This window comes from Carcharhinus amblyrhynchos, chromosome 16 (genome assembly GCF_965287045.1).
Source record: "Carcharhinus amblyrhynchos chromosome 16, sCarAmb.v2.hapA, whole genome shotgun sequence".
Classification (NCBI taxonomy): Eukaryota; Metazoa; Chordata; class Chondrichthyes; order Carcharhiniformes; family Carcharhinidae; genus Carcharhinus; species Carcharhinus amblyrhynchos.
Window position 1 is genome coordinate 21,069,459 of NC_137339.1, and position 27,647 is coordinate 21,097,105.

Consider the following 27,647-nt stretch of genomic DNA (forward strand, 5'->3'; position numbering starts at 1 on the left):
ACAAGTGATTAGGAAGGTAAATGGAATGTTGTTCTTCATTGACAGGGGAATGGAATGTAAAAGTTGAAATATTTTGCTACAGTTGTACAGGGCATTGGTGAGACCACATTTGGAGTACTGTGTACAGTTTTGGTCGTCTTATTTAAGAAACAATGTAAATGTGAAAGAAGCAGTTTAGAGAAGGTTCATTCAACCTCTCCATTGGCGTCAGTCACCTTATGAGGGAAGATTGAACAGGCTGGACCTATTTCCATTGGAAATTAGGAGATTGAGAGGTGACCTTATTCAATAATATAGGATCCTGAGGGGTCTTGACAGGGTGGATGCAGAAAGGATGTTTTCCTCTTGTGGGAGAGACCAGAAATAGGGGTTTAAAAATAAGTGACAGACGAGAAGGATTTTTTCTTAGGGGATCTTAATCTTTGGAACTCTCTTTGCCAGAAAGCAGTAGAAGTAGGGTCAATTAATATTTTTAAGGCAGAGATTCTTGACTAACAAGGGAGTCAAATATTATTAGGGTATAGGGACAATGTGGAGATGAGGCCACAGTCAGATCGGCTATGATGTTATTCAATGACAATGCAGGCTCAAGGAGCTAAATGGCCCACTCTTCCTAATTCGTATGTTTGTACAGAGTTACCAGTAGCTTGAAATCATATGGATTGATGTCAGCGCTCAGAATCCTGTTACTATAAAGTTCGTGTCAGTTCCTGTGTTGTAGATTGTGCTCGGGTCATGTTTGTACTTATGCTGCAGAGCCCCAGACAATACCAGCGCAGATTAGGAAGTAGGGTGTGTTGTCCTCTCTGCCCAGATTCCTCGTGTGCACTCCATCAGATGAAATGTTACCAGAAGCCTGCAGATTTGTAAAATGACCATCAGAGCCTGAATTCCCTTGACGTACATCACATTTATTCCATACTTGCGCACATCCTGTATTTCCGTTCGTATTTTCTTAAATTGCGTCCTGAAGGTTCCCTGTCAACCGTGAAAATAAGAAGTGGGAACACAGACCAGTACATGATACCTGATATGGGATTGGGATTTGAGTCTCAGTCTCTTAAGACCAGAAAGGTAACATTTGATTATTTAAATGTATTTTCCAGACAGTCATGTATGTATTGTGCAAATAAAGTCTGTTTTTTTTTTCATGTGCTATCATTAGACTGGATTGAGAATTCACAGGTTCCATCCAGCAGAACCCTGACACAACAAAAAGCATATTAGTTACCATTAACTGAGAAACAAACAGACTCTGTAAGCAAAGATTTAATTTTGGGTCTTCTGTACTGGTCAGTATAGAGGAATGGAACTACCTAGTGCATGAATATTTTTTTCTTCATTAATGAACTAGGACAGCAAGGGACACTAGGCAAAAATTGAAACAAAGTAAAAGGGTTGAGAAAGACTTGGATTTATATAATGCATCTCTCAATCTCCAGGCAGTCCAATGTACTTTCCCGCCAGTGAAATTTTGTTTAAAGTGTGATCACCCAAGTAATGTAGGACAGTGGTTGAAGGTTTTGTTTTCAAATGGATCAGTAATCATGAACCTCCCAATTAACAATGATAATATATAAATAGAAAAGTGCTGCATGTGTAGAGTGTTTTAATAATGATAATCAGCCAAAGTCTGTGAAGTACCTTGGGTATTTCTCTTCATTAGAGAGAGACATTTGGTTGTATAGTTTGAGAGGGCACCACTCAGTTCAAGCATGGGGAACGATAAGGAGACAGGCTTCTTATCTAGTATAGCCAATGCAAGTTTGAACCCATGCTATTGGTGTCAGTCTGGATCACATTCTAGGCACCTGAGGTAACCGGCCCCCACTAAACTGTTGTGATGTCTTCAGAAAACAGTAGGAAAATTTTACTGATGAGGTGATGAGATGAATCAGCAATAAAGCAGAAGTGTGATTCCATTTTAGTGCATGCCAACTGAACTAATGGTGCACGTACCCAATCAGATCACAGATTACATCCAATACAAACAGCTATTGGTCAAAAAAGTGCATGTTATTTGATGAAGTTTCTAAAAGCTTTTATGCTGAAAATCCAATTTGAATGGAAATAGATGAAAATATTACATCTGTATACATGTTGTGCACTTATTCTGCCTAAACCTCACTCTTCACGACTTAATAGCTCTACAGTGCATCAGCAGGTTTACTCTGATTGGGACAGAGTAGAAGTGTCCAAAGGCTCGATTTTTTTTTTTGCTACTGATGTGCGCAACTCGAATTGGGAAAAATTCCCTACTTGCCAGAACTGTCTTGATAAAAGTGCCCCAAAGCACACGATTTTCCACTCTGTGGGGCAGGGATGCTGGGTCAAGACAGGATAGAAACTGGTTTCCCAGTCTCACAAACGGATCAGGTGTGGAGGTAGGCCTTAATGACAAGAGGAAGGAGATTACATTTTGGGCCTTCCTGGATGCAGTTTCTGCTGCGAGAGAAGAACCTGCTGTAGTTTTGCTGGGTCGTGGATGAAGATGTCCATCAGTAAGCGAAGCAATTGTTGGCTAATTGGTTAGGTATCCTGGAAGACATTGCCCATCATGGGCTTTCCATAAGAAATAGTTAAATGTGACCTGTTGATCTTGCTTATTGAAGGATACTAACTTAATGCTGGCGAAGCTTCACAGCACTCAGCTATAGTGATGGCTGCATCTTTGGCCAATTCAGCAGGTCCCCAAGCTCTGCATTCAGTGATATTATTATCTCAGGAGCTGGATTCTAAATACTACATGCACGATCTTTGCCCTTCCAACTTACCCATTCACCAACCCACAGTCAGGGTGTGGGTGACCAAATGTGCCTTGTCCATTGCCCTCACTGTGACCAAGTGAGACTTTGAATAAGTGTGATAATCTGGTTTCCAACACGTGAACGAAACAAAACAAGAAATCTTAGTTGCAGGTGTGTTTTCTTCATTGTCATGCCAACATGTCAAAAAAGGGGACAGCCTCAGGGAAGGGTACTGCACCTGTTTCTGCAACTGGGACTTCAGGATTCTGGACCAAGAGGACATTCTGTATCCACGGGAATGAAGAATGCTCCCAACATTATAAAGTAAGTTTGACCAGAGATTACTCCCACAGTGAAAGCATCAAGGGAATACCATAGTTCATGGAACCAGTACTATAAGTGGATCCACACCTTACTGCACTCCAAGTGGAGATTTTTAATTCTTTCACGGAATGGACAATTAGGGATGAGCAAATACCTAATTGTATGTGAGAAGACGTTGGTGAATTGCGGGAACACATTGATGTCTTTGTGATAGATGACAGCTGAATGCTGCATCAGCTGGGGCATGCTTGGCACATACTACTCCTATTACATGGATCATTGAATGGTCAAGGCATTCATAAAGGTCGAAGCAGTCATGGGGTGATGTGAATGGCCGCTCTTACCTGAAGTATGAAGGTTGGGCTGATGTAAAGTTAGTGTGGAGCTGAGTACAGTGCCACCCACATGGTGAGGCAAAAGAACACATGTCTCATACCTAAGGATCAGTCTAGTGTTGGGCAGAGCCATGTGAACAAGGAAGCATGGAGACAGCTCCTAGCCTGAACACACGTGAGTATGTGCGCATGTGCATAATTCTTGTATTTATTGATACAGTTAACCTACTTAACCCACAAAGCCTTCATTAAGATCTACCAAAAGGTATCCAACAGCCTACAACATGGTGACAACAAATGGGGAAAAAAACCCATACCCCTCAAATAGAGAAAACCTAAAATCCTGGAAACTAAAGAAAACTTTGAAGAATCATTCTGAACTGAAGAAAGCTCAAGTAGCAGAAGAAAATCATCTTGGAAATGCTCCAAAAAAGGGTTGGAAGCTGAAGGCAGAAATTTAAAATTCCACACTACAGCAGAAGACTCCATAGGATCTCCTAGAAGTCCAGCTACAATTTCCAGAGTGCAGAGTTAACAGGGTGAGCTAAAAACTCTAAATTCCATGATACAGCAAGTCCTGAGAAAACTTAAATAGTTTAGTACTGAGAAATTGCTGTTTAAAATTCTGTTGGACAAACAGGGTCCCCAGGTCTGTACCTGAACACATGGCGTCCAAGCTCACTTCAAAAAGGAGGGTGGGATAGTTAATTAATTTGGAAAAATCTGCTTTAAAGATGGGATTCAACACTTGCGAACCTATAGCATAGCACAAATGTAGAAGTCTGTAGCTCGTTGATCCAAGCAGTTGTTAAAATTTTTTTCAAGGCTGAACACAAGTGCCATTGCAATGGGAGCCCGCCAAAACTGGTAGATGCAGGTAAACTCTTTCACTTCAAACAAACTGAGGCGCCGTCTCAAATTTCAGCAACTTCTTATAGATCCCTAGTTTTGAACAGACACCCCCTTTTTTGGGTCTGAAGGAATCTGACCTCTGGTCATAGACATGGTCCTGGAGCCATTAAGATTTGGCGACAAACAAATCTCTGAACCACTGTATGTAATCCATAAGCAGTCTTCTCACTTGAGCAAAGATGCCTGTATCGCCCCATCAAAACAACCATTGTTGAGAACTGCAAGTTCCCAAGAGTTCAAAGAAGAAAGAATATTCTGACTGGCGCTTCAGCTCTGAACTATCTTCTTTCTTTGCAGAACAAGTTTGCCCACTTTTGCTGCTGGTATCGGAAAGCCTTCATTGGTCAGACCAGCCAACCACTTAGATGATTAGCGTGACACTTCCAGTGGAGGATAAACAATGGAGCAACCAACAGTCAGAAGAGACTCGACCTCTGGTTCCAACACCTACTAATGAAGTCAACGCCATGATCACAGGGCAAATGCTACAACTTCCAGCTACTATGCCAGTGTCACAATGTTGGTACCGAGTGGCAGTGGTTCATTGCCGACAGCAGATTACACGGTCATTCAAAAGGTGAGCTTACTGAAAAAAAATGATATCCTCATAATGGGAAAGGCCATCTTCCATTACAGAGGTCATCACCACAACCCACATAATGAAAAGAAAGAGAAGGGAAAAAAACATGGAAATAAAACACAATATTCATCACCTCCAAGAAATGGGGTTGAGAGACAGCCAACTATCACCACGGCTGCCTAATCAACAGAATGGTTCAATACCTAGGAATGGAAAATGCAGATAAAACGATACCCAGACACCAGAACAACCCACAAATCAACAGAGTTTACTCGCAACAACCGAACCTACCATTCCTCCAACAGTAGTGTGAGCATGATATGGAAGGGTTACAAGGCCTCCAGACCACCTGAACCTGTGCACTCAGAGATTTGAAGGGTAGATTGGGTAATAATAATGATGAAAATGTATTGGATAAAGACTTGTGGGGTCGTAAAACGGTCTGACGCATTTAAAGTTAATGTTGGACTGAGTAAGGCACTGCGCAGTGATGTAAGAGAATACGTGATCTGTACCTAGGAGTCAGTCTAGTGTTGGACACGAGGTGGACTGACTTAAAACCTGTGAATGAAAAGAGAAAAACATTATTATCATACTATACCCATTTACATTTCTAGGGACACCCCAATGCTAATGACCCTTATTTAAAGGTTCCCCTATATCCACCCATCTCCAACTCAGTCATGTGCCTGCCTAAGTTACTCTTAAAGGACTCTGGCGTGTTTGCCTCCACCATCTTACTTGGCAGAGCATTCCATACCCCCACTACCCTCTGTGAAAAACCTCCCTCTAATATCTGTGTTGTACCGCTCCCCCCTCACCTTAAGTCCATGGCCCCTTGTCCTACGTGACTCTATTATAGGAAATAGCTTACCTCTGTTTATCTATAATCTTATATACCTCTATTAGATCCCCCCCTCAGTTGGCGTCTTTCAAGGGAAAAGAGCCCCAATTTCTTCAATCTTTCCTCATACCCCAGTCCTTCCATACCAGGCAACATCCTGGTAAACCTCCTCTGCACACTCTCCAGAGTCTCCACGTCCTTCTGGTAGTAAGGCGACCAGAACTGTACTCAGTACTCCAAATGCGGCCTAACCAACGTTCTGTACAACTGCAACATTAGACTCCAGCTCTTATATTCTATACCCCTTCCTATAAAGGCTAATATACCATAGGCTTTCTTCACCACACGCTCCACTTGCACTGTCACTTTCAAAGACTTGTGCACTTGCACCCCCTGGTCTCGTTGTGACTCTACACTCCTTACGGGCTTACCCTTTATCATATAACTTCCCCCTACGTTATTCCGGCCAAAATGCATCACCTCACATTTACCCGGATTAAACTCCATTTGCCACCTATCTGCCCAATCAACCAGCCTATCAATATCCTGCTGTATTGCCAGACACTGCTCCTCACTGCCCGCCAATCCAGCCATCTTGGTGTCATCAGCAAATTTGCTGATCACACCACCTACTCCCTCTTCCAAATCATTTATATACACTACAAAGAGAAGAGGTCCCAGTACCGAGCCCTGCGGCACACCAGTAGTGACAGACCTCCAGCTAGAAAAAGACCCCTCCACAACTACTCTCTGATACCTCTTTGCAAGCCAGTTCTCTACCCATCTAGATACCTGACCACATATCCCATGAGCTTTAATCTTCTGTACCAACCTACCATGAGGGACTTTGTCAAAGTTGGTTTGAGGGGATGTGTGATGGGTGGATTGCACAATAAGGGTTCAGTTAAGATGATTTAATGCACTGGATTGGATCCAGGCATGCTCTCAAAATATCCAGGTCTCATTCTAATTACTTGCTCTATCACAGGCATCTCATTGGTGAATACCAAATCCCCCACCCATCCGACCACTCAGGGCTGTCTGATCCCTGTGCCATCACAGATGCTAGCACTTCAGAGGGATATTGTACGTGTGTAGAGTTAGTTTCATGTGAAGGACACTGTTTGAGTGCAGGAAAAGGCTCCTAAATCAGAGACATTGTGCACAGTTCCCTTTGGAGTGGGGAAGATGGTCACAATGGAACTCCAGTAGTCATTGAGGTAGGGCCTCAGGAGTCACCTAATGGGGCACGGTACGTGAAGAATGAGAAGCAGTTGTGTGGCTATCTGGCACAGTTCCCTGAGAAAATGCAAGCTCTCACATATGTAGAGGACTGTTCCAGCATTTGCCGTCCATCAAAGAGGCAGTTACGATGACCCAGCTTGCTGATAAAGATGCTGTTCATATTGTGTAGTACCAAGCTGAGTGCTGTGCAGAAGGAAATGAAACACACTTGAGTGTTCCAGATGATGGCAAGTCAGGAAATTGTGTTTTTCATTGAAGCTTATGCTGTGGGAATTCCCATTCAATTGAAGCATTTGTCCTACGTGGCAAAGGGCATGGGTTCCTGAGGAGCCTTGGTGAGTTGCAATACTTATTATCTGTTGTAGGTGTCACACACCGATGTTACTATGGTGGATAGAGATCATGGAAGGAAGTGGATGATGTGGTAAGCACACTCATCGCTTATTCCTGCACAGTGTCCAATTGGTGCATTTGTGTTGCCCGTGCACTTGGATCTGCAGACCTTGAGTCTTAACTCGCACTGATTAGGTTTACTGTTGAAATAGGGGACACACTTTGGCTGGGTTCAAGGTGAAATTGTTTTTGGTTATTTGTCAGGTGCTATAGCAGAAAATTGCCAGTCCAGCTTTGAAAGGACAACTCAAGATTAATCTGAGGCCAATGGTAAATTCAAGAGTGGTGATCTTGCTAGATTCAGCTATGCTAATGACATTGCATATCAAGGGTCTCTATTGCATTCTCTGGGGTTGGGCATCTCCTGGAAGATGTGCATGGGATTGCCACTCAGGATGTCTCCCATTGTTGCCACCCTTCTCAACATCATCTTTGTCAAAATCAATGAGATCCTCTTGTCCCTCTTCTCCAATACTGTAGCTCTTTTGCTGTCCTCTGAATGTGAATGCTCCTTCATTGCACCATATTATGGAGCAAATGACCATTATCCCCTTGAACCCCGCAGGCAAGTACTACTGCGCTGCTCCTGAGGGATCAAGACATCTGAACTGTAACTACTTCAGGCCAGTAGTCTACTCAATAACGATCTTCATCCGCAAGCGGCTGTTATAGCAACATTGGGCCCCATCAGTAGTTGTGTCAAGAAGCAGGAAGTCATCTTCTTAATAGGTATCATTTGTCCCACAGAAGTCAACCATGATCTGTGTCAGGGCTGGAAAATTTGAGACAGGCATGAATGCCTGAGAAAATAGTCATGGTAAATGCCAGGGAAACGTGCACTTACATGCAGCAAGGTCCTATTATGGTCTGTCACAACCTGCGCATTGGAGTGAAACAATTTTCTGTCATGTATGTCTGCATCGTGGCGTTGGTGCGTTGTAGGTTGTCTACCACTCCTTGAAGTTGAGGGGAGTGGGCTGTGCAGGCAAAATCCATTGGCCTGTGTGTCTGGGATGCTGCATCCGCAGGCAAGTTGATGTATTTTCCCACCTTTGTACATCACAAAAAGTGCCAGTTGTGATGTACTCATAGGCAGCTGATTGAGAGATGCTGCAGAAGTCTGGTAGGAGCTCAATGCACAGACATTCAAGACCATGGTGCACTGAGTGCAACACTGAAGTAGGGCATGGCAATTGGTTGATTGGTTGATCCTCCACCATGGCACAGGTATCTCTAACCATTTCTGTTGACAGTCGGAGCCTTTGCCTGCACTGCAATTCATTCATGTTAAATAACTTCTTTGGAGGCAGTTCACCTTTTGCTTGGAGTAATATCTCACCCTCCTCCTCCCTACTGCACTCTGTGGTAACTCTACCAATTCCTGGTCGGGTAGCCTGGCTACATGTTGCTACTGCTGCACTTCCTCTATGGCCCAGGTGTGGGAAGGTACCTGATCCTCTTTCTTCAACTTCATTCCTTTGCTATGTATTCTTCATCCAGCAGAAAGGTAGTCTTTCTTTGCTGCCCAATGCTAGTCTGTCTTGTTCAAATATTAATTTTGCATAATTCTGCAGAAAGGAAGCAAACCTTTTAAGGGTCATTCAGAAGCACTTATGACTCCACCACAAATCTGTGTCTCTTACACTGCAAGTCAGCAGTGAAAATTGCATCTCTTTAAACACTCCATTAATTAGAAATGGACCTCCGGTTTGTAAATCAGAGTCTACCTCCTTTCCCCCACGGCAGGAGTTGTTTCGTCATGGAAATGATGGTACCGCTCGCCATCTTTTAAGGTCCACCAAGTCTTCCTGACACTGTTATGAGGCATTATGGTTGGTTAAGGATGGAGAAATCACCTAAGGTTTATGCCCTTGATCAATATTGGGTGGCCTGCATTGAAAATCCATTATGGGCATTGGGTGAGGATAGAATCAAACTGCACTGTGGTCACATCCTGGTTCAGAATAGCCCGATTAAACATTGACTGTTGAGACCACATGTGAATAACTGTCATTTCGGCAAGATAGTCGAGTGTGAATGTAATTGTACCACAGCAAAACGTCAAAAGCTTCAAGAGTGCATAGCAGAAAATTGGTAAAGATAAAGGGTATTTTAAATGTAATTTTTGATTTAATAAAGTCAATGTAACCTTGGAAACGAAAGCATCGGCTTTGGGCACAAAGTACCATAACGTGTATTCCTGCAGCATTCACACTGTGACGAAAATATGCAGTAACTTGCCGAAAAATTAGTAAAGCAGCAAAGCTGAAGGCATAGCTGTTTTAATCTCTACAGCCCGCTTTGCCGTAATTTAGATGTTAAGTATTTAAATGAAAAAGGTAGAGAGTAGCAGATGTTTTAATAGAGGATTTCTAGTAATCTACTTTTAATACAAAGTCACTTAATTCACACCTGATCCAGCAGTCTTTTAGCGTTAAATTCCTATGCCACAATGTTATTTCATGGCGGAATTCACTTAGAGTAATTTGAAATTTTAGCACAAAACATTTGAATTAGCTGCACCTTAGCAAGATTTCAATACCCGACAATGACACTAGATAAAACACTTGCAATGGGATATTGTGCAAGTAGGTTTATCATCTCGCAATCTGATTATCAGACAAGCAATGTAAATTGGATATCGCCTTTTTTTAGTTTACTGGTCAGATGCTTTTGTAGTTTAGTCGATTTGGGTTCACAGCCTTTTATTGCTTCCGAGAATGTTTCCAAGAAGTGCATGCCACCCCCTTGATTGAATCAGAGCTCTATTGCCTGCATGTTGCTGGTTTAATCCCTGCATCACTCACTGCATGTGCACCGTAACTGGTGTTTGCACACTTTTTCTTCTCTTTTCTCTTTTTTTTCAAACACATCAGCCCATAATTTTGCCCATTGTCTTTTTAATTTTGTTTACGACACTCTCATATGCCACTGTAATAAAGATGTTTTTCCTTTTCATACTTTTCTTTGTCTTGTAGTTTTTTCAATGTTTACTATACCCAGTTTTTGTTTCTTTGTTCCTTCCCTATCCTTTGTTTTGTTTTCATTAACTTGCCCATGCATGCAGCAGCCTGACTTTAGGGATCAAGTGGACTGGCAGCAAGATGTTAGCCATACCCCAGAGATCTGTGCGACCAATGCTGACACCAAGGAGTACCGGGAAAATTCCAAGGAGTATACCGCTAAGGATTATAACCTCTACAACCACCAGGAAAGTGATTCCTATGCTACAGAGGTAAATTTATAGAATTATCTATGTCTGTAATAAAATTACAAGTTAATAATGGAAAATGTGACATAATATTTCTCTACCCACTGTTATTAGTATGGTCATGTAAAAAGCAAATCTCCGTGGGGCTATTTATGCCGAGAAGAGGATGCGATATTTCATAACTTACAAGAACATATTCCTTATGAGTTATGTTTTTTAAGGTGAAAAGTCTAATTCTTGGTGAATAAAACTGGATGGGTTTCTGCAGCAATTAATTGAGAGACTGCAGATATTCTGGATCTGGCATTTTCATTCCTGATAAGTTATTCAAGTTAAACATGGAAATTTGTGTGTAGTAGTTGAAGTGTGACCAAAATATGATGGATTGGCTTTGTAATAGAATAAGTGAATTGATTGGCATATATAAAGTTCAGGATTTACAATTTTTTGAGGACAAATACTTATCATTTGATTCATTTAGCTATGATCAAGTCCAAGATGGGGTGCAATGCCTTATCTTGTTAGCTTGGATCTAGTTTGTCTCCCTTGTGGGGACCATGAATTGGATTCAATTGGATTTTGAATTTGGTTTTTGGAGCAAGCAAGAAATGGATTTAGGTTTATCCAGTCCATTCTGAGCATTGGCTTTGTAATTTTAAGGATGGAGTAAAAATTTGTTTAAAAGAGCAACTGGAAGTAGTAGCAGACTCCTCATTGTTCATGCATGCACCACTCTAAATGGTTTCAAAGGTTTCACATTTTACAGCTGAACCTACATAAACGCATTTGATTTTGGTGGAAAAGGGAGTCCATGCTGCTTTTGCATGAACTGAGTGGTAAGGAAGATCCAAGGTATCTTAGTTGTTTGGTGACTGCAGTTGATGACGAGTACAGGGTGTTTCTCTGCTTTCGCCCTTTGCCCCAGGGTTGGTAATCATGGCCTATGTCCATGGTATTCCTGTTGGGCAAGGTGAGGTAGAGGTTACCAAAACCTACCCCAGCCAGTAAGGGGATTGCGCCGGCATCAAGAACAGATTTTAGAGTCACTCTGCACTATTATTGATTTAAGGATTATTAAGTTAAAGGTCTCTTCCTGCCGCTATTAGCATTTTACCCACAGTGAGGTAGATGGTGAGACTGCCTGGTAAAGCTTGGCAGCCTTCCAGTAAGTTCTTTGGCCCTCCCCTACCTATCCTCCCCAACCTTGGCTATGGCACCACATTCTCCCTCTCCTCTCCCCACCACGTCAAGGTTCATGGTTTGACCGCTTTTTAGCAGCTTCAAGCTATTCACACAACATTCCAGGTTTTAGACCTTTTTAGCCAGTTTGTACATTGTCTTGAAGAGCACCTTTTCTGAGAGTGATTTGCTGCTGCTTCTCACAGGAATTCTAAGTTTCTCTTTCTGTTTCTGTCTTCTTCTTCTTTGTGTGTGCATCTCTGCCTTCGCCCTCCAGCTTTGCTGCTTGTGTCCTTTGTGTCCACAGCTCCCTTTTGTACCTGTCAACCACATAGCTTCTTTCAACATAAGCAAATAAATAGGGACTATTGCAAGAATCATTGAATAGCTTTTATTGAAAATCAGATGCACTCCTCATTGATTCATGATGTACACGGCTGGTTAATGTATTTCTTACCTCTGTGTATTCTTGCGTTTTTATCACATGCAAATGTGTCCCCGAAGCAATTGAATGATAATCTTGCTGAATTTAGTTTTTATTCTTTATTTGTAAAGAGATTTGTATTGCTCAAAACGATCCGAGTTCCATTTTCAGATAATTTTGCAGACAAATGATTTTGTTCATTATGCCTCTACACTGGAGGTAGAATTTTTGTCTGGCTCAGAAAAATCTGACACACGTTGGCAGCTCGCAAAATGCACACCCAACCAGTGTGGGACTGTAGAAGGGATTTTTGTCTTTTCACACAGGGGTTGGGTTTACAGAGCATTTTGCAAGCCACAGTGGAGTGTGTGAGGAGTGTGGATGTGAACATGGACAAGTTAGATCCTGGAACTACCTTGGTTCTCCCACACAGCAGTCCGGTTCCTGACATTATTCAAAAAGCCCCTAAATTTCACCTGTCACCAACACCTATGCCCCCTCACATTCCCCATGCGACCTCAATGCCCCCACGTATCCTCAATATCCCCATGTATCCTCAATAATAACATCCGAGAAGGCACCAATACAGTTCTCAGGAGCCATGCAATTTTAAATAAATTGAAAAAACATCAAAGCGCTAACAATCCAAGATAGCCCTGAATTCAAACCCACTATCAATGATACTGGACCAAAAATATCCAAGGGGATAAAACATTGCCATCCTTTAAGTGCCTATTAGGTCTGTAAACAAACAAGGAACCACAACAAAGACATGTTCTGTCAGGCTCATAAAACTTTCAATAGTTCTTAGATCAATAATACCACCTGCTGAGCTGAAGTTTTTGAAACCCAGTCAAGCATTAATAATGTAATAGGTATCATCAGAGGTTTTCAATGACAAAATAGATATCAGTTTCCATTTCCAAGCAGAGTGCCTGTCAACCAATGGGAGTAGAGCAGATCCAGATCATTTTCTCTACCGTTTTTGATTGAATAAAAGCTGCAACTCCCAGTCCCAGCTGAGGAATTGTTTTATACTTTTAACAATTTTACCATACTTTTTCCATGGTAGAAATACTGCATTGCATGTGAGCAATTATACAAAGTTGGTCAATGTAAGGTCAAGTTATCTTTGCAGGACCGATCCTGCGATGAACTGCATTAATAAACACATCGACATTACAACACAGCAACAAATGATGTTTGACGGTGTCAGAATATTTGACATTTTGCTGTCAGAACATTTGCAAATCCTCAGCGGGCTTTTCATTTTCTTCACAAACTGTCAAACTTGATGTGTTTTTAATGGGCTTACCAAACCCCACCACGAAAAGAAAGTGAAATACAAGAGAAAATCAGATTTTCATTCCCATTTAAAACGTGGAACCCGATTTCAGCGGCGGGGGTGGTGGGGGGTTGTTTTTAACAACAGGTTTCAACGGGCACGTGCCAAAAGGTTGGTGGAAAATGACACAGATTTGGGAATGTCGAGGGGAAAATCACTTGCCATGGGGGAGGGGAGAAATCAACGTAGCTATTTGTGCATTGAACTGTGCCTCCGTAACCCAACAGCTATTCAGCCCCAGATATTCAGAGCTCGCATTGCAATTCTCATATCTCCTGTTCAGGGAATTGTCATTAGTTTTCAACTGGTCATAAAACGGGAAGTATTATTTCAGCATAAGTGCTGTCACTCATTCGTATCGTCTTAGAACAACTTTCCAGAGGCTGAGGCAATTCTGAAAGTCAACACTCTCCTGTTCTCTTCACTGAGTGAGATTGTGTAGTATGTGAGAAAATTGTGGGGAGTAAAGGCAACCTAAAAATTTCCTCATGACCCTGTTGCAATTCCTAATTCTATGATTCCTTATTTAACCAGGTCAAGGAACTGCAACTTGATTTATCTGAAGCCAAGGAGACTATCCGAGGACTGCAGGAGCAACTTGTTCAGGAAAGGGAACTTCGGAATGAAGAGGCGGTGAGATTTCAACAGAAGATGTCACAGGTCAATGTCAAAAGAATAATTCATTTCACATGAAATGGAATTTGAGTTTTAAAATGAAACCTAACATTACAGTGTTACCATTTAAAAATTGCCACTGTTCAAATTCTGGAGTAAATAATAATTAAATAGATCGTGTATGTACATCATGCAACCAAACAAAATGGGTAAATCTTGTTCAGGCAAAATGTTGTCATCCACTTGACACTTGTTAATCGTTGGAACGTCCACTCAACATGGTGTTATTTTCAAAGATATTCAGTTGTGGAAAGGGCAGTGTCATAAATTGAACACTTTACTATTTTGCTTCATTTTCAAATCCCAAATCTCTCTCTAATGGGAATTTTGCAGGATTGCTCTTTAAAGAGAGACCTATCCACTGTTTCGTTCATGTTTCAGACTTAATGGCAGCTATGGGCTGAATTGAGGCTTTGATAAAACTGACAAACATGCATGTTAAAGTGCATTTGTGTCTCATTTTGTATTCAGATTTGCTGTTTTTCCTGACTCTACTTCATTTCCTACAGCTTACTGTCAACATCGGTTATCGCTGTTCGTGTGTCTCTGTTTGCCATCTGTCTGTCTCTGTCTCTTTCTTTTTGTTCTGCGCACGAAAGCTAGAGGTTGTGGGAAGAGGTAATTGCTGTCCCAGCAGTCAGCATAGAGAACCTTTGAAGAACTAGAGTAAAGTATTGGTCAATTCAAGGATCTCCTGCTTGGATTCGATTCTGTTTACATGAAATGTTTTGTTTGTCAAATTGGACTTCTACAGATGTTCTGTAATTCCTGTAGAAGCTGGAATTCTGCAATTGGCAGCATCCAGCGTTTGGATATTTGACACTACTTAAAAACAAAGATTGCAAAAATAATAATGGATAAATAATGTCATTTGGATTGATTCCTAAGGAAATATAGGCTATCAGTATGTAGCTTTTTCGTATCATTTTTTAAAACCTTACTTGGTAATTCCTGTTTTGTGTAGTGTACCTTATAATATCCCCTCACATTCATCTTTGGCAGCTAAAGAATCTCAGCTTTGCTCTTTTCATTAAGAAAATTCGGCATCCCCTTGAAGGGGAATATGAGCAGTGCACGGGGTTAGTTCTATTGGATAATTCCATCAAAGAGCCAACATAGATATGATGGGTCAAACGGCCTCCTTCTATGATTCTGCTGCATACAGAGTAAAATAATTTTGCATTGACTGGAGTTTTGCAGGGCGAGGAAGATGTAGTATCTGGTCTCTGCTGAATGAACTGTTTGTAAAGCAGTAAGGATGTTAAATTGAAAAAAAAAGCAAGCCTGGACAGGGACTACCACTCACAATTGTTATCCATCATTCCCAGTCGAAGCATGGGCATTTGACTGAGGTTTGACCACAGGGCTGCTGGCATCATTTGAGCAATGAGGAGAAATGAAAAGGAAATCATTGGAAAAGAAATGCCATATTAATGCAGTTGCACTGTGTGTGTGTGTGTGTGTGTGTGTGTGTGTGTGCCTGTCTGCCTTCTGGGAAAAGCCAGGGAAATGAGAGCATGAGTCACCCTGGGCCAGTCTTGCTGACTTACTAGTTACATGGAGGCATTGACACGGCCTTGGGGTACATGTCACATTCACAGCTCCAAACTAGCAAACCCAGTCTCGTATCTGAGGATCAAATGGAAGAACTGGAAAGACTTTTTTAATGTTATTTTTCTTGAGGTACTGAAGCAAGCACTATGGAATTTGATAAGACTAATGGGGCATATCTGTTTTAGCAGCTGGTTTTTATGTTGAGGGTGAGTGTGCAATGAACCACGACACAAACATACGAGTTGCTGATAGGAGACATGCATGGTTTGGTTCACTGTTAATCTAAATTAAGGCTTTTATGTTTCTCATTGGTACTTTAATTGCTTTCCACAGCTTAAAGAAGAGCAACAAAAAGCTCTTGTACGAAGAGATTTTGAGCTGCAGAGCCTGAATTTGCAGAGTAGACTTGAGCAGAAATTCTGGAGTCAGGAGAAAAACCTCTTTGTGAAGGAAGCTGATCAGTTCAAACAAAACCTCTTCCTGCTCTACATGAAGCTGAAGTGGTTCCTGAAACACTGGAAATGTGGCAAGAAGATGGATAATGATGGTGATGATTTACTAGAGGTGCAGTATTTGAAATTATTTCTTTAAATCTAATAATCTGCTCACTGTTCCAGTGCTTATGCTTGAACTCTCAAACCACTTCAACAGCGCACAATTTCACTTCTAAAATAGATGCAGTCTACATGGAATTTTATATTGATGCAAGTCAAGTCATCCGATTAGTAAGGATATATGCATACAAATTAAATCTTCGAGTCGATTACAAGGGCAGTGCATAGAGCACCTGTCTTGGGCTTATAGTCTTGCAGCTTAGAAAAATGAGAGGTAGCCTTATTGAAGCATATAATATTCTGAGGGGACTTGACAGGCTGGATCCCCAGAAGATGTTTCCCTTCGTGGGAAAATCCAGAACTAGGAGGCACAATTTCAAAATAAGGTGTCTCCCATTTTAGCTGGAAGTAAGGAAGGATTTCTCTTCTGAGGGTTGTTAGTGTTTAGCATTCCCTTCCTAACGAACAGTGGAAACTGTATCCTATATATTTAAGCGTGGTTTAGGCAGACTTTTAATTGACAAGGGAGTCGAGGGTTATGAAGGGCAAGCAGGAAAGTGGAAGTGAAGCCACAATCAGATCAGCTATGATCTTATTGAATGGCAGAGCAGGTTTGAGGAATCGAATGCTCCTATTCTGTCCCCATCCCAGCTAAAAGTGGGTTACTTCTGCAACCATGCTTGCAACAATGGGAGTCTTGCCCACTGAAAGCACGCCACAGAAGTCCTGTGTACATGGTGCACATATTTCAGATCAAAGTGTGTGAATAATTACATGTATTGAAATTTTTGAGTTGTGCTTTTGGCAAGAGTAGACACTGAGGAGCACAAAGTAGGAAAGTTTTAATTTTTTTAAACAATAGATTAACCATTATGTAACAATACACTACATTTTTTCAAAATTTGTTCACATAATGTGGGCATCACTATCTCGACCTGCTTTTATTGTTTATTCTTAATTGCCTTTGAGAAGGTGATGACGAACCATCACCTTGAGCCGTTATAGTCCGTGTGGTGCAGGTGCACCCATAGTGCTATTGGGGAGGGAGTTCTAGGATTTTGACCTAGTGACAGTAAAGGATTGGTGATAAGGTTCCAAATCAGGATGGTACATGACTTGGGAGGGGAACCTGTAGGTGGTGGTGTTTCCATGTATCTGCTATCCTCGTCCTTCACAGTGGTAGAGGTCGCAGGTTGGAAGTCACTATCGAAGAACCTTGGTGGATTGCTGCAGTGCATCTTGGAGATGGTACACACGCTTGCTGCCACTGTGCATCATTGGTGGAGGGAGTAAATGTTTAAGTTGATAGGTGGGCATGTGCTGGATGGTGTCAAGCTGCTTGAGTGTTGTCGGAGCTGCACTCATCCGGTCAAGTGGAGACTATTCCATTCCACTCCTGACTTGTGCCTTGTAGATGGTGGGCAGGCTTTGTGGAGTCAGGCATTGAGTTACTTGCTGCAGAATTCCCAGGTCCAATTAAGTGAATGATAACTCCAGGATGTTGATTGCGGGGGATTCAACGATTGTAACACCATTGAATGTCAAGGACAGTTGGTTAGATTCTCTCTTCTTGGAGCTGATCATTGCCTGGCACTAGCGTAGCACAGAAGTTACTTGCTTGTACTTCATTTCCATTAATTTCAACAGTCCATGTGCTTTAATGCATTTGACAGGTTAATAGTGTGAAAGATTTATATCTTCTGATTGAAGAAGAAGAGCTGACCCCTCGCCAAGTGGACAACAAGACAGTGACCACAGATGATCAGCCTCAGAAAACCTTTGAGGAGGCTTTGAGTGTTCCAGTGGGGAAATCTGTTCCTACATCATGTTCAAAGCAGGTACGCCAATGTTTTATAAGCAATTACAGCAATGAAAAGTAATGTTCATTTCTGTGGCATAATATCCAAAATTAATTGCTAAAACTATGTTCTATTAAAATACAAGGTTCATCTCCATTAAAGGCTCCACTCAAAAGGGTTTAAGCCATGGTTTTTCAAATAAGTAACAGTAGTTTGTATAAATTGTGTTAAAGTACAGGCTATTATTGTGATGGTTCATTTTTAATAGTGTGATAGTTCAACAAAAATATTGTGCATGGTGGATCTGGAGCTGTGACAATGCTGAGCTTTATCTGGAATTGAAAGCTAGTCTCACTAATGGTGGAAGGAAGTCTATTGTCTTTACCCGGTCTAGTTCACTTGTGACTCCAGATCCACAGCTTAACTTCCCTCTGAAATAACCTAGCAAGCCATTCAGTGGAAATTAGGGGTAGGCGACAAATACTTGTTTTGCATGACACTCGCATCCCACAAAAGAATTTTAAAAATTCATGTGACTTATTTCATGTGATCTTTGATGGGATGATAAATTTTGGCAACTTAATTTAATCAGTCCAAATTATTTTGCATGCCTTTCGCTGCTGCATCTTCCTCTTTTCACATTGTCAGCAAACTTGCATTTAATTTTGGAATCCAAATGACTTGCATGGATTAGAAACAGCAGGAGTCTAGTCATCAATTCCTGTGGGAGTCAGTCTGCTCATCCCATCTGCTATCCCATCTGGTTGTACCTATCACAAGCACTGCTTAGCAATTTTGACATTGCTTTTTTCAGGTAGATCCAATAGCCAGTCATAGAGTCACATATCTGCGTCTGTTCTAGCTGTTCAGGATGTGGGCCAGTTGGCCACAAGTCGCTCAAACAGCTTCCTACCATCAAGCTTTGTGACCTATTACTAAGCCAGTTTCGGATCCATCTTGTCAACTTTCCCTGAATTCCATGTGCTTCAACTTTCTCAGTCTCCCATGTGGGACCTTGTCAAAGGCTTTGCTGATGTCCCTATAAATTACATCAACTGAGTTTCCCTCATCCACACACTTGAACACTTTTTCCAAAAATTATATCAAATTTGTGGGGCATTACTTCCTTCTGACAAAGTCATGGTGGCGATCCCTAATCAACCCATGCCTTTCCAAGTGGAGATTAATTTTTCCTTCATAATTTTCTCCAATAGTTTTTGTACCACTGAGGTGAGACTCACCGGTCTGTAATTCCTTGGTCATCAGTACCACCCTTTTTGAAAAGTGGACCCACCTTGGCCATCCTCCAGTCCTCTGGCACCCCTTGGCCAGACAGTTATGTGGGAACATACAATTTCTGTCTTGATAAACTTACATCCTTCCTTTTGTTTTAGCGACTTCCTTTATCTAATGCTGTTACTATTGTTAATCTAAAATGTTACTGACATTTCAGTTTCACTAGGTTTGAGAATTGATGGTCAGTTGTGTCAAGATCATGTCCGTTATAGCAAACATGTTTTTGTTTCTTTGACAGAAATAATATTTTAAGCTTGTTCTATATTTTCCAGTCAAGTGAATACAGCAGAGTTGTGGGAGACATTAAAATGATTGTAAAGGACCTTTGCACAGAATTAAAGGAGGAAAGGAGGCGAACAAATGATCTTCAGCTCCAGTTTGCAAACGCCAAATCAGCCTGGGAGATTGAAAAGTTGGAACTGAAAAGTCGTATTGCACAGGTAAGCAGAAATTGAAAACAATGTTTGAGGCAGCTCTGTTGTGTCAGCAGCAATCCACAGTTATTCTCACTACATCTATTGTCCAAAGACTAGTGTGCTGTCATCACTATCTAAGGGGTATTTAGGTACATTTGCGTCCTAGCTTTTATTAAGCACCAGAGACCATACTATGATAGGACATTAGCAAGATTGGACATAACAGAATATCATGCCAACTGTTTCACTGATCATGAGCACATTCAAAGATTTGTTCAGCTGAACATAATTATGAATGTTAAATATATGCTATTGAACATTGTCATGATTGTTTCTAATGGGTCTTTTTAAAAATCAAATGAGTTGTTATGGATGCTAATGAGAGAGTTGAGCTTAACTAAAAAGGATACTCTGAAACTAACAGTTATGTGTATATGGGTGTGCCTTAGAAAGTGTGTCATTATCCACTTAAGTGCCACTATATGCTCAGTAGAACTATTCTTTCTTAGGCATCTTTGCATAGAATTACATATAATAGACAGCACAGAATTAGATCATTAGGCCTAAGCAGCCCATGCTGGCAGACATGCTCAACTCAAGTCTCCTTCAATTCTTCCTTGTCTAAGTCTTATCAGTTTTGCCCTTCATTTCCTTCTCTCTCATGTTTGTTTAGATTCTCCTAAGTGCATCTATTCCATTGACCTTAACAATTCCACATTGTCACCACTCTGAATTCCTTAATTGATTTCTCAGTGACTGTTTTATATTGCCTTCAGTTTTGTTCTTCCCCACAAGTAGCAACACACATCACTGGTCCTGGGTTTTTAGGGATTTGTAGAGACTCTGCCTTATCCAGAATGTTGCCATGGATCTGAATGTTCTGCCCCCATATCCATCACGGGCTCTTTTCACCAGTGGGGAAGGCTTGGATTATTTCCATGCATCTGCATTTTAAGTAACTAGCAGGACATTCAGACGTGCAGCTGACTACAACCAGAAGCAATTTTCATCATGTGACCACCCTCAACAACTCCCTTGTGTATCAGCTACGCATCTGTATTTGAACTTAAATTTTTTTGCCCTTTCCCAAAGACCTTCTGCTAATTTATGACCTCTGCACATTCATTTTTTGCACTTTCCAAAAAAAATTTTAAAAGCCCACTAGCATCAATGCAGGTGTGTGGCTGATATCCAAGGAAATTGGAGGAACGGGCCTCCTATGACCTTAGAAAGCCATATCTCATTGGCCCTCCTGACTTTGGCATCCAGGTACGAGGAAGGCTGATGTGCCAGATAAAGGGATGAGCACACAGTGTGCCAAACAATCTGGAAAGGGAGATGATACCATTCCATATACAGGTCAAAGAGGCACATGAGCAGGAGCAAGATGCAGCCAGAGATAGGGGACAAGGGCAGGAGTTAGAGGCAGTGAGGAAGACTGTAAGATATTAGCCCAAGATAAGAGTATATCAACCCCAAGATTCATGTCTGAACATGACAGAATACCAATGTAGATGAAGGCTGGTTGCAGAGATATGTGCCATTGTGCAAGAAGATCTGGTGGTGTTAGGGGAGGGGGGGCTTTCAGCAAGATGGCTGAAATCATGGTGCCAACTTTCCGAGGGGGATTTGGGACCAGTGTGAAATTCCATCCCAAAGGGGGGTCAGTTCAGACAGATGGTGTCCCTACATATGCTCTTTTTAAACAACCGTACTGAAAAAAAAACTACCAAGTGGGTGACAGTGCCCTCGTGGGGCACTGTAACTAAATCAAAACTTTAAAAGGTCACTTAAATTAAAGCGGTGTTCCTGGGGGGTGGGGGTGCGAGGAATGATGATGATATACTTCAGCCCCTGCAGTACTCACCAGTCATGGAAGGTTTCAAGTGTACAAGTGGACACCGCATGCTCCTTCTCCAGAGCCACCCAGTCGCAAACGTAGCCGCAGAGGTGTGCAGTCAGTCAGTTGGATGACCTTCTCCACCGTCTGTTGCCTGGGTCTGTTTATAGTGTCTCTTTATACTCTATTGAGTAACCATTAACAAACTGAGGGACAAATTAAAGGAGTAGCTCCTTAAAGGGATCAGACAAAAGCAAATCACAAAGGAAACTTAAAATGTTAAACCAAAATGTGACTAAAGGGCATGATTAAACACCCCAATCCCCATGATGCCCACTGGGCACGAAAGGCCTCAGTGGTGCCTGCGGATACTGCATGTTCTCTCTCCAGGGATAACCAGTTGCAAATATAGCCACAGTAGAATGCAAATTGTCAGGCCAGACAACCCCCTCCATCCCCTGCTTCCTGGACCTAATAATGATGTCTCTTTATATGTACTCAGTTAATTGTCTAATCAATGCCTTCGACCAATATTTAATTTCAATTGATATAATTAGCACGGGTTAGACCACATGGCCTATTTCTGTTTGGTATATTCTGTGTCATCTTACGTAAGCATATTTATGAAAGCAAAGCTATAGTGAGCAGATGGCGGTATTTGAATGTATGATGGCACACATCCCAAGCATGACATGGGATCCATATGCATGAAGCTGCAAGTTTATCAATGTCATCTCGCAGTCCTCAGTGTTGACAAGCACACTTGATTTTCCTGTCATTCTCAAATTTAGAAATTGTGTTCCTGATTCCAAAGCCTAAATTGTTAATTTGACAGTGCTTAGCCTAACATTATCATAACGTTGTTTGTTTTTTCACTTTGAAGCATTTTGTAATTAGTAATCTAGCCCTGCCATTTCCACGTTTGGTGGATCTGAGTTGACACAACTGAAGCCTGTCAGAGTTTGTAACACGGTGATGTAGTAAAGTTAGGTAGAGGTCAGTTGGTATCAGATCTATGTGATATGTTCGAACCAGATTAACTGAAATAGTGAGTGAAGCTGCTCGATTGGAATGCATTCCCTATATTTTGGAATCTCTGCTGGTGTGCATTCAGGGTCAGGACTACTTCATCATCTTGAAAAGCTTGTTAGTTTCTTTTAACGTGGGGTGGTTTGTCCATATTTTCATGCATAGAATGTTGATTAGCAGTTTTACTTACGGTGCTGCATTTACAGTTTTAGATTGTTAAAACAATTCTGGCATCTGTGTAAGATTTCATTTTTGTTAATGGTTAAAGTGTGCTTTGTGTGTTGTTCAGCGTGGAAGAATCAGGAAATTTGCTTTGTAGCTTTTTGAACGTTGTGTGTCCTGATGCGCAGAGCCAGCGAGACAATGCTGTGCCTATGCTTCAGTGTAAACTTGGAAAATTACCCCCAAGGTGATTCCAATATTACACTTCATATTATAGTACTTCATGTTTGAACAGGTATGGTTAGCATTGGTAGAGACACCAAGCTCAAACCTGGGGAAGAGCACTTTCCTTCCCAGCCTCAGTTAATCTAAAGGAGATATAAAGGTGCCAGGATCTCCATTCCGTACCCTTCAAAGAACAACCCAGCACGGGAAACAGGCTCTTCGGCCCAACGAGCCCACGCTGCCATTTTAACAAAGCATTTTCCTACACCTACCTTGCCCCATGTGTATGCAAATGGTACCCCTATTGTAGCCAGATTCAGGGGAGAATAGTGTAGGGTCAATTTGGTACACCAGTCAGCCTAAGAGCACATCTTTGGGGTGTGGGAGGAAACCGGAGCACCCGGAGGAAACCCATGCAACCACAGGGAGAATGCGCAAACTCCCACAGACACAGGCCCAAATCCATGTATCTGCACAGCTAGCAGTGATAGTCACTGAGCTGTTGTGATGCCCATCTGCTGGTCCAGGTTTAAGCACACACAATGACATGAAGTACTAGGCCACTCTCGAAACATCCAAGAGCAGCCCACGCACGACCCACCGTGTGCATGCCCCTCGTTTGACAACAAGGTGGACTGACACACCTGTGATTAAAAGAGACAAAACATTAACATTGAGTATTACATTTCCAGTATCGTCCCGAGGCTCTGACCCTTTTTAAAACCGTCTTCTATAACCCTCCATCCCTGTTTCAGCCATGTGCCTATCTAAGTAAACCTTAAACAAGTCCAGCGTGCCTGCCTCCACCACCTTACTTGGTAGCGCATTCCATACCCCCACGACCCTCTGTGTGGAAAAACCTCCCTCTAGTATCCAAATTATACTTCTCCCCCCTCACCCTTAGCTCATGACCTCTCGTGATAGTTGTCTCCAATCTAGGGAAAAGCCTGCCACTGTTGACTCTATCTATTCCCTGCATTATTTTATACACCTCTATCAGATCCCCCCCTTAATCTCTGTCTTTCTAAGGAGAAGAGCCCCAGTTTACCCAATCTTTCCTCATAACCCAGTCCTTCCATACCAGGCAGCATCCTGGTAAACCTCCTCTGCACTCTCTCCAGGGTCACCACGTCCTTCCGGTAGTAAGGTGACCAGAACTGGACGCAGTACTCCAAATGCGGTCTAACCAACATTCTGTACAACTGAAGCATTAGGCGACAGCTTTTATACTCTATACCCCTTCCTATAAAGGCTAGCATTCCATAAGCTTTCTTTGCAACCTTCTCCACCTGTGTTGCCACCTTCAGAGACTTGTGCACTTGCACTCCCAGGTCCCTCTGCATTTCTATACTCTTCATTGGTCTACCTTTTATCATGTAACTCCTCTCTGCATTATTCCTTCCAAAATGCATCACCTTGCATTTGTCAGGATTAAATTCCATGTGCCATCTATCTGCCCAGTATACCAACCTATCTATATCCTGCTGTGTCACCTGACAATTTTCCTCACTATCCGCCAATCCTGCCATCTTGGTGTCATCTGCAAACTTGCTGATCACACCACGTACGCCCTCTTCCAAGTCATTTATGTATATTACGAAGAGAAGAGGTCCCAGTACTGAGCCCTGCGGCACACCACTGGTGACAGACCTCCATGATGTGGGTATGCCGGCGTTGGACTGGTGTAAACACAGTAAAAAGTCTGACAACACCAGGTTTTAGTCCAACCTATTTATTTGATAATATTCTCACAAGCTTTCGAGGGGTTACCCTCTTCGTCAGGTGAATGGAGAGTTCTGGCCTCAGACAGAGCATATAAAGCACAGACAGTTTAGAGATTACTGATTAAAATGCGATTTTAAAGCCCCACTTTAGACATTGTTGTAGGGGCAGCGCACTGGTTAGCACTGATGCCTCACAGTGCCAGGGACCCGGGTTCAATTCCAGACTCAGGTCACTGTCTAGTTTACACATTTTCCCTTTGTCTGCATAGATTTCCTCCGGGTGCTCCGATTTCCTCCAAAGATGTGTGGTTTAGGTTGATTGGCCATGCTAAATTGCCCCACAGGGTCAAGGTAAATACATGGGGTTCCGGGGATGGAGCCTGGGTGGGATTGTTGTCAGTGCAGGCTCGATGGCCTCCTTCTGCACTGTAGGGATTCTATGAAAAGAAGCTACTTGGCAGTTTTGGAAAAACTGTGCACCTCGTTATCTCGAAGGAGCCACGAATGTCCACCTGTGGAGACTCTACATCCCAACTTCAAAGGGAGCTGAACAAAAGCCATCTGCAATTAATAATTCCAGTTAAGCAGAAGGAGATGGACCATCTGTAAGACAAGGTCCTGCAACCGTCCTTTCAATTTGTAACGGCTGAGACCACTTAACAGTCATTGGAACCCAGAAGACGGATCAAAAACCGAGTGCAATGATGATAGCCATGTGACGTGGGCTTCCAGCTTGTGGAATCAATAATATCACCTTGCGGAACTGCATACCTCGGCCTGTTCTATACTATCTAACTAGTAGCCTCACAGACATTGAGCTCTATTCAGTGGAACACCCGGATTCCATCTATATTGCGTCTGCTGGAAGCTTGGTACTATCATGTACAAGATGATGTATCTCTGCATGCTACCTCATCATATGCAATCAACGCCACCAGAAAAGTGAATTATCCCACAGCGGTTTTCAGCCCATTGACCTCAGTGAAGGAATATCTCATTGAACTTTGATTCTGGATTTTGGAATCCGCAGGAAACCATATTTGCTTTCTCTGTGCTGTAAATCTTTACTTTTTTCATTCCCATTCTTTACAATCTGAATACAAGGAGGATGTTGCAAGCCTTCTTTTCATGTTTTGAGTGTGTGGAAATAAATTAACCCCTTGAGTTTATTCCATCTTGAGTTAATTTTAGGACAATTAATAAAAAAAATTAGGTCGCACCAATTTTTAAGCGTTTGCAAATACTTACAAAGAGGAAACCAATCATAAACACCTTTTCTGGTTATGGATGAGTGGCAAGGGGAGAAATTAAGGTTGCTTAAATTAAGCCCACGCCTGCCTGTAACAGAAATCCAGGAACACCCATTTGAATTTGACAGGAGTCCAAATAGGACACAGGCCAAATCTGATATAAAAGAGCTGACTGGAAATCAAAAATTAAAACTCGGTGATTGGATCAAATTCTAAAGCACAAGTAACTTTGTGCAGCAAATTCCTTTTCCCTAAGAAACTGGCAACTTTTGATGCCTGGATGCAAGCCAAGCAAAGAGATCTGAATGGCAGAATATTAGCATCCCTTAGCACAAGATGAGCTGAAAGCTGCAGCTAGGAAGGTACAGCAAACGTTACCCAGTAAAGTGAAGGAAACTGATTTATTTGTTGGTAGAACATTTGGATCTTAGTGAAGGTAGATAAAGTGTTCAACTGCAACTCTGAATATCCTCCCCTCGGCAAATCTGAACTCTCAAAACTCAGAATACAGCAAGAATTTCAAGAAAATCAAAGAAAGAGAGAGAGCAAGGGCATGAGAGAGAGAAGAATCCCAGCTCCAAAAATTGGAAATGGAAAGAGAGACAGAGACCAAACGACTGAAAACTGCAAGGGAAAATGTCCCTCTCTTGATGGCATCCCTATCACACTAACCCAGACCCACACTCTGAGGCCCTCAAAGTATGCTACATTCATTCCCAGGTTCGAAAAGAATGGTATGGGTTTTTTTTTTCCCTTTTGAGAAAGCAGGACTGCTAAAATGACCATCAATTATCTGGACCTTTGTAATTATAGAAGCATAGAAGAGTACAGCACAGTACAGGCCCTTCGACCCTCGATGTTGTGCTGAGCTATGTCCAAATCCAAGATCAAGCTATCCCACTCCCTATCATTCAAAGGCAGCTGTCCGGAAGAGCCCAAGAGGGTTGGCTCCTGATGTGTCCGTGAATTATGAGCTCACCAGGCCTGCCACCCTAAGTGTTTACCAGTTAGTCCTGGAGGCATATCGCCAGCAATTCTGGAACGTTTGCAAGAACCCCATGCCAACCTATTGTAAGTTGAAATGGGTAAAGTCACTAAAGATCCTCTTTCTTCCTTGGAAACAATTTGACTGGCACCAAAATGTTAGCTAGCAAAAAGAGGCCAACATCAGCCAGCAGGAATGTAGAGGCTGGGGAATGTTTAAGGGCCCAAATGGGTAAAATTTAACCATTGAAAGAGGGCTGCTTGAATGTAATAAGGTCGAAGCCAGACAGTGAAGTTAAAAGAGGACCAGGAAGAGCCAAGATTCTCAGAATATCTCAGAATTACACAGATACCAGAGTAGTCCCAGAGCATGAGAAAAAGTAGTGAGGGAAATGCCCTACATTGTCAAAGAGCCTGAGGAATGGCAAATTATTAAACCAAGAAAGACCTTGCCAGAAGGAGATGGGTCATCTACTAGGACAAAGGCCCCGCAACCTGCCTGTCAATTCCTAATAGCAGAGACTTGACAGTCTTAGGGATTCAGGCAATGAATTTTGCAACCTTTCTGAAAGAACTGGTGGAGAGCTGGAAGTCATTTGA

General features: G+C 42.1%; 1 protein-coding gene across 4 annotated transcripts in view; it reads left to right on the forward strand.

Annotated features, from left to right (window-relative positions):
• Nucleotides 1-27,647, forward strand: part of mtcl2 (microtubule crosslinking factor 2) — a 105,572-nt gene that overhangs the window by 43,792 nt on the left and 34,133 nt on the right. For 2 of the 4 annotated variants that reach the window (XM_080204792.1, XM_080204795.1), the window contains exons 6-10: nucleotides 10,448-10,615; nucleotides 14,074-14,199; nucleotides 16,102-16,332; nucleotides 17,996-18,160; nucleotides 19,690-19,857. In XM_080204792.1, the coding sequence (XP_080060918.1) occupies nucleotides 10,448-10,615; nucleotides 14,074-14,199; nucleotides 16,102-16,332; nucleotides 17,996-18,160; nucleotides 19,690-19,857 (858 nt within the window). The remainder of the gene's footprint in view (nucleotides 1-10,447; nucleotides 10,616-14,073; nucleotides 14,200-16,101; nucleotides 16,333-17,995; nucleotides 18,161-19,689; nucleotides 19,858-27,647) is intronic. The other 2 variants (XM_080204793.1, XM_080204794.1) reach the window with 2 other exon arrangements.